This window comes from Hyalella azteca, unplaced genomic scaffold, assembly GCF_000764305.2.
Source record: "Hyalella azteca isolate HAZT.00-mixed unplaced genomic scaffold, Hazt_2.0.2 contig2533, whole genome shotgun sequence".
Classification (NCBI taxonomy): Eukaryota; Metazoa; Arthropoda; class Malacostraca; order Amphipoda; family Hyalellidae; genus Hyalella; species Hyalella azteca.
The window spans coordinates 1-7,949 of record NW_025932804.1 but is presented as its reverse complement, the minus strand read 5'-3'; the positions used below and the strand labels follow the sequence as shown (position 1 = coordinate 7,949).

The 7,949-nt window shown below is 37.4% G+C and overlaps 1 protein-coding gene across 1 annotated transcript; it reads left to right on the top strand.

The window, feature by feature from the left end:
* Positions 1–360: 360 nt before the first annotated feature.
* On the top strand, positions 361–4,345 carry LOC108672961. The gene is made up of 3 exons (XM_018160729.2): positions 361–396; positions 2,246–2,380; positions 3,767–4,345. Exons 1-3 carry the CDS (start codon positions 361–363, stop codon positions 4,343–4,345), a joined length of 750 nt encoding a protein of 249 aa, XP_018016218.2.
* The last annotated feature ends 3,604 nt before the right edge of the window (positions 4,346–7,949 follow it).

The window sequence follows — 7,949 nt, the reverse complement described above, 5'->3', positions numbered from 1 at the left end:
AGGTTAATACTTTATTGTGGTTGGTAAAACTATGGATTAAGTGACATTGCAGATGCATGCATGGAAGAGCAAGCTCTATCATATTTACATATACAGTCATACTGTTGCATAGTTGCTTCCATGCTAGTGTTTATGTGTGTGTGTCTATTGCCCTTCCTGGCAGCAGCAACTTTGGAAGGGAGTGGGTGATTGTAGGCCTTATTTTTGATGTCTTTTTAAGGTAGTTCCATTGCCATCAAAAGCTCACTGATCCACCAGTGCATTATGCATTATTGCATTATGCACCACCTTGGACAAGCCAGGTACTTTTTATCAACAAGAATTGGATGAATGCCTGAGTTGGCTATGAGCTTGTAAGACATGGGAATGCTAGCGGCGCAGTATGAGTCCCTTAAGGTCTTTGACTCGTGCCAAACGTTCAGTTGTACCAAATGCCCTGTGGTTCAGCCTTAGGCATGTAAGTCAGAGACCAGACTGCGCTAGCGTGTTATAATTGTGTTTCGTATTGGGGAATGAAACACAGAAGGAATTCTCCTCATTTACTGGAACTAGGTTTGAAGACCAGGTCATGCACTCTATTACAGATGTGTAAATGATTGTGACTACTGGAGTTACTTAAGTGCCAATATTATAAACAAATAGCTGACATATTTAACAGTATTCCAATTGCAGTTCATAATCAATTGTAATACTTAAGGCAATAACATGAATAATAATATTGAGTCGATGGGTAACTCCGCTAAAGTATAATAGGCTAGCAGCAATCTTAGGAAATGAGTTGCAGGGGGTAACTTGAGGAAACGTATATTCATGGCTACTATAAGCTGAGCCTTCTAGAAAAACTTGTCTTGCTTGAAACTCAAACCTGAGACACTTTCTGTGACTGTGTTATCTCCATCAAGGAGGAACCTGAGGATGAAACTGAAGAAGTATCCATCAAAGAGGAACCATTCTTATATGGAAATGAGGTAGGTGGAGTTGATGTGCAAATAAATGTTTAGCAAAGCATTTGAAATTCCTGCATAGATTTTCTTGAAAAAAAATAAGCACAGTGCTAGTTCTTTAACCAAATCTTCAAATTAGGCATCAGGATACAATCTTAACCGAATAGTAAGTCTGAAATATTGAGGAATAATAATAAGGCATGATTCACACTCATCTTTGTTCAATAATTGGTTGAAAATTATGAAAATTTGATTTATTACTTGAATTAGGTTTGTTATTCTGAACCCAAACACTTAAACTTTTTCTCATTAGTTGTCTGTTGTCAAATTAAAAGGAAAGGCAATGACTGCTATTGGCAGGAACCATGCTAAACTGTCCAAATTATCTTGTTCTTATTCTCCTCCATTGCTTATCAATAAATGCAACGTCAGTACAATACAAATAAAAAAAAGTCTGCAACTTATATTAATGCCAATTTGATAGAAAATACTTATTAAATATGTGCATTTGCCTCTGAAATGGCCTCTTATCTATATATATCCATTTTAAGTTGAAAACTGCTCAGTGGAATTTTTGCATTGTGAAGCACTGATATGAGACGTCACTTAACACGTTGACTACAATTGCTTCATCTTGTACTATTATTTCATTTTTTGTACTGTTTTTAAACAGGGTTGCCAGACGGTCATTTTTTCTGGACAAATTCCGTGATTTAGTTTTTCTCAATTGCGTTGGCCAGCTAAAATTTATGATAGGGGTACTTCTTAATTAAAATTTAAATACTGCAAAAAAGAAAATAAGTGGAATTTTAATAGCAGAACCTACAAATAAATTAGTATATATCGAGTTATCGGCCTTTTTTGGCATTTTTTGTTCTCGGATTTGGCCGATTTAAGGCAACCTGAATTATGTACCACTACGTCCTGGAGAAATACATTTCGTGGTATGCATATGTACCACTTCGTAGTCAATGTGTTAAAACCAGTAATTGTGATGTACTGTTGAGAAATTAGGAACTTGCGATGAATTATATAAAAGTCCTATATTTTTTCCTTCCTCATGAAATGCACAGATTTTTTCACACATAACTGCCAGCCACATCAACATTGTCCTCCATTTCTCTCAGAAAGTCACAAGAGTCACATACTATACGTATCTTTTTTGTATAATGCACACATCATTGCCAGCCACATCTCCACTTTTCCCAGAAAGTTACAAGAGTCAAATACTAAAATTTTTCCTCATAAAATGCACACATCACTGCTAGCCACCTCAGAATTGTCCTCCACATCCCCCCCAGGCTTATTCCACTGCACATCTCAGCCCTGCACCTGCACTCTCCTCTTGTGTGCCGTGCAAGATGGAAGCTCAAGTTGAGGTGCATGATGCCTACCCAAACTCTTCACTGAACATTCCTGTTCTGTTTCCAAATCAGGTATGCATAGGTAATTTAAGATTTTTCACATTTACATTGAACAATAAATTTTTTAGTGGTACTCCCAAGTCTTTTTTCACCACCATTGTTTTTTTATTGTTGATAGTATTGTATAAAATAAAATATACAGTACAGTATTGTATGAAATACAGGGTCATCAATATTTAGCGTTACAACTTTGAGTGGTTAGAACTATGAAATGAAACACAATTGTGAATGTTTGAAAATGTATTTGTGTAGGCAGAGTGTTTTTTGACACCATAAAGATGATAAATGATAAATAATGATAAAGATTAATGAGAAGGTGTAAACAAATGACAAATAGCAAGGATAATTATCAACAATTGATTGTGAAAAAATGTAACGCTAAATATTGATGACCCTGTAGTATTGTATAAAATAAATGCTGGTAGAGATACTAGGTACACGTGCCATTTTCCCTGTACATGTCAATCCAACTTGTGAAATCTAATGATTTTTGAGTTTTAGAAATAGATGGTCATACATTTGATTTCTCCTAAGCATGGATCAAGGATTTGATATTCATAGTGAATATTTTGTATGCTGTTTTGTTGTGGCAACCAGTTATTGCATGCAAGGTGACATTTTGAACCATTTGGAGGTGTCGATTTTGTGGAAGAAGTGATAGGGGTCCATATTGAACAGGCGTCAATCATGGGACAACAGATGGTTTAGTAGGTTTGTAAAAGAGGTAGTCTTAGTCATGTCCATACAAGTTCCTAAGAGGTCTTTTGGTATGTTATCGCGTTCTGAGGTTCTTGCTATGGGAGTTTTTTGTGGGCAGTAAAAAGGTGCATGGCATGAAACGTTATGCCAAGGGTTTTTAGGTTGTGTTCGACCAGAAAAGTTGGGTACTTGATATTACCTTGAAAGTGGTAGCAGTACAGGGATGTGTGTGGTATTATGAGGGTGGTTGTCAATTTGGTATTCTAAGTTTCAAGGTTTTGGTGATCAAAACAAGTGGGGCAGCGTTGCTGTCAGTGCCATTGGCAAAACTGTTGCCCTAGTAGAAATCAGTTTCCAAATTTAAAATTAATATGCCTGAAATACTGTGAAATTAATGTATCTAACTCGAAACACGATTAATTATTTGCATTGCAGTTTTATCTGTGTTTGAAGTAGTAAAGCGTGAATCTACAGCCTAAGTTGAGACCAGGTAATTGTAACTCATTTATTTGCTTAGTCCAATTATTACCACTGAGTAATCCCTGCAAAAGTTCACAAATTTTGGAAATTTTTTTAACAGGTTTTAATTTCTATTGCAAGTTCTAACACATTTTATTGAGGATCAATCTTGAAATTCAACAGTTTACTGTAGCTGTTATCAATATGGGAGATAGTTTTACTTTGTATTTTCATCATTAGTTTGGTGAAGGTGGGTCAGCACCGGCATCAGGAGACGCTGATGGCGACGCTCTCGTCTCTGAGGCGTCCAGCTCCCAGCAACACATCAGGATTGGATGTCCCCAGCGTGGGTTGGTGTCTGCAGGTGCAAGTGAACTACAGCAGCACATTGATTCAGAACATTCTGCTTCAGGACCCCACCCCTGCTCTGAAGACTCCTCTAGTTCAGGGAGTGGTCTACAGCAGAACATTGATCTGGAACATCCTGTTTCAGGACCCCATCCCTGCTGTGAAGACTCCTCTAGTTCAGGGAGCGGTCTACAGCATCACAATAATGCTTTGCATTCAATAGAAACATCCTACAGGTTCCCAGACTGTAAACAATCCTGTACCACAAATGATTCAATGAAAAAGCATATTAGATCCAAACCTTTGTCCAAAAGTAAACACCAAAACCGTTCCTGTTTGAATTTGTGTGCCAATAAAGTTAATCCCCAACAAAATATTTTCTTGAAGCATTCTCCAAGAAATGCACAGAAACATTCTCGGAGTAAACCTGCTGATGAATGCAATGGAATCATGCAGAAACGTGTTTCTTAATTTCACTGCTGCAGGACTGATTCCTTAATTTCATTATCTTACAGTTTGAACAAAATATACCCTATTTTTATGGCGGCTGTTATTCTATCCCTTAAGCTGGGTAGCACAATCAATTTCAACCAACAGATGGTCAGGAACAAGGTTTTGTCCATCCCTTGTAGCCGAGCAGTGGTCTTCCTGCTGCAAGCACAACCAATATATTTGTTGCTGTCTGGATGACCGCGTATAACTGCTGCTAAAACAGGTGTTTATTTCTTGATGGTATTTGACTGTTCAAATCTTTCTTATGTAGTAGCTTTTCCCGATGTAAGTAGCAGCTTAACCCGGCTTACATAGCAGCTTAACCTGGCGTACACAGCAGATTAACCCCACATACACAGCAGCTTAACTGTGTAGGTGCTTGACCTGTACTATGGAGGAGCTTGATTCAGACCATGTTGGAGTTTGATCCGGAGTGTGTATCAGCTTAAACCAATGTTGCCTGGCCCAGACATTCAATGGGAATTAATATAAAGATATTCAGGCACAAAAAGTGTGCGCATGAAAAAACTTGATATTAATTAAATAGACCATTTGTTGGAGTTATTTTTAACACTTTATGTGGTACATTATGACTTACGTTGTCATAAAAACGTTTTTCTCTCTATAGGATGTGAAAGTCACTTGGGTGGGTCATAATGAAAATATTCAATTTTGGAGACACTTTATTCATAATATAGATTCTGCATTTCTTGTGTAAAGTAAGATATTATTCTGTATGGCACACCTAGAAATTTGGAAGCACAGCATATGTGATCAAATGAGATTCCATTTCCCTATGTAAAGGATGAAAGACTTATCTTTAAGAAAGTTGCAGATAATTAGAATGATTCATAAAAGTTTTTAATGTGTGATTGGAAATCTTTGATCTAAATGGGTGAAAAATTACAACAGTTCCACTTGAGAATAGAACTGAATTTTATTAATAAATCTATATACGGTAGCAACAATTATAGTGACTAGTAAATTTAGGGAAAACCGTAGGTCCAACCAATGATTTAGATTGATTTGCACTTCCCTACTGGCTTGTTGGTAGAGGATTCTCATCAATGCCAGGCTATGATGGTGAGTTTTATTGGATATGGAAAGCTTTCTTTTAGTTGCTCTGCAAGGAAGTAGGTCATACCTACTAGGGGTCCTTGCAAACCCCCTTTCCTGAAGCGCAAATGCAAGTCATCAGTTAATGTGGGAGTATAACTCAGAGTGGTAATTGTTAGTTCACTGCATAAAAATGACTCACAGACCTAACCATGTATTCTTGTAATGGTAAAGGAAGAAGTGGACTCCTTAGGTTCATTCGGTTTGATTATCTTCAGTCTTTCTGACTAGGATAAAGCTAGTAAACTGATATACAAGTCATTCAAGGTTTAGTGCAACCCCATACCTTGGTTTGCACTGGTCTCTTTTTCTTGAATTATTCTCAATACATACTATGTTTTTTCTTGTTTTGATTGCTACTTGATTATTTATTAATAAAAACATTGCAAAGGTTAAATAGAAAGCTGGAGTAAGAAGGTTGTAGAGGAGGGACTACAGAGTACAGACTCATTGTGAGGGATCACTGTCCATGGTAGCACTAAGGCTGTTCAATGCCTTACCAAAGGTGCTGACTATGGGAGTTTACTCTTGCAACTTTCAAGAGACTACTGGATAAGTTTCTTAAGAAGATCCCGGATTGTCCAGTTATGGGAAACTACCCTCAGTAAGTGACAAGCAGCAGCATCTAGCATCAGCTCGCCCAAAAGAGGGCGAATAGAAAAGCACATCCAACATTACATCTGAGGGCGGGGTGACCTGCCTAGTGACAACTCGGAGACAGAGGACAACAAAGGCGCAGCATCAGCTTGACCATGGACTGAGAAGTCATAAACTTATCATAAAACCCTAAGGTTGCCCCAATACACACCATTTGTTTTGTGCACCAAGAAAAATAGAAGAGACAACCACCTTTCATTTAAGCTGAGCTGAAAAGCAAATTTGGAATTCAAAGCAAAGGTTTTACCTCTACCATCAACCGGGCTACTCAGGACGATTTCTAACGTTTTTATTTATAACTTCTTACCATGAAACATTTCATAAACAAGTTTAGGCTCATTTCAAAGCTTGTTGCAAGGCTATCACATGGCTTCTCCAAAAAAATTCCTTATNAACTTAAGGCGCATCTGTTCGTGGATGAATTTTTTTTTCGTTATATTTTGTTTTCGACATTCTGAGTTTCCACTAACCATGGAACAATGATTTGGTGCAGTCATGCAGTGGATAACGCAGTGACTGCAAAAACTCAATCAGGGGATAACGAAAACTTTTTTGTACAGCTAAAATGAGCTCTAACTGCAGCTTTCACACTTCGCTGTAGATTGCCAAAAAAATATTAAAGATAAAATGTGTAATTGAACATTTGCAACATTTCACTCTGATGTTCTAATCTCATTTCTGACCAACTCTTTGTAATGCCCACTGGGATCACCCTCGTCAAGGGGACGGTATGAGGATATTCTGATGGCGCGACGTCACTCGAAATTAATTCGGGATGAGAGTTACCGACTGACGCACAATATATAAATTATCTCCCCAATTATATTCGTTCCGTTTATATGTTATACTATTTGTTGCATAAATAGAGGATACCATATTTTTGACCAGGTAAGTTTAATAGGAAAATGAGGAATTGTGTAAAGATGTGTATAAGAGACAGCATATACTAAGAAAAAATTTATTTGATGCATGACTAATAAAATTTTCTTAATATCGAATAAGGATATTTTTCTGAATCAAAATTAGAGGATTTACCTTAAAATGATACTAAAGTCTAGACACTAGTATGATACACTAGTCCAGACACTATTAGAGACTAGATACTAGAAACTAAATGATTACCAATCGCTTCACTTGATCAAAAGTTGATTGTCACTCCACTTATGCGACCTTTGAATTGGTGCAAAGTTACGTGCTCGTAACGTACCGCAAAACGTTTTGAAGGTACCATTATTTGAAGTTACGAGCACTTAGCGGACTTACACTGCACTTAAGCCGCTACGAGCACTTGGCAATGTTTTGAAAGTACCTGCCCAGGTGTCAATCATGGGACAACAGATGGTTTAGTATATTTGTAGTACAGGTAGTCCTTCTTGTGTCTGTACGAGTTCGCAAGATGGCTTTTGGTATGTTTTTCGTTCTGAAGCTTGTGTTTTTTGTGGGCGGTGAAAGGGAGCATGTCATGAAACGTTATGCTGATGATTTTTTGGTTGTGTCCAACCAGAAGAAGTTGGGTTCTTGATTTTGACTTGAGAGTGGTGGCGGTACTGGGATGTGTGTGGTATTATGAAGGTCGTTGTCAATTTGGTGTTCTAGGTTTCTAGGTTTTGGTGATCAAAAAAGTGGGTCATTGTTCCTGTCAGTGCCATTGGCAAAACCGCAGCCCTAATGGGAATCAGCTTCAAAATTTTAAAATAATATACCTGAAATAACGTGAAATTAACGTGAATGTATCTAACTCGAAACACAATTAATCATTTGCATTGCAGTTTTGTCTGTGGTTGAATTGGTAAAGCAAGAATCTACAATT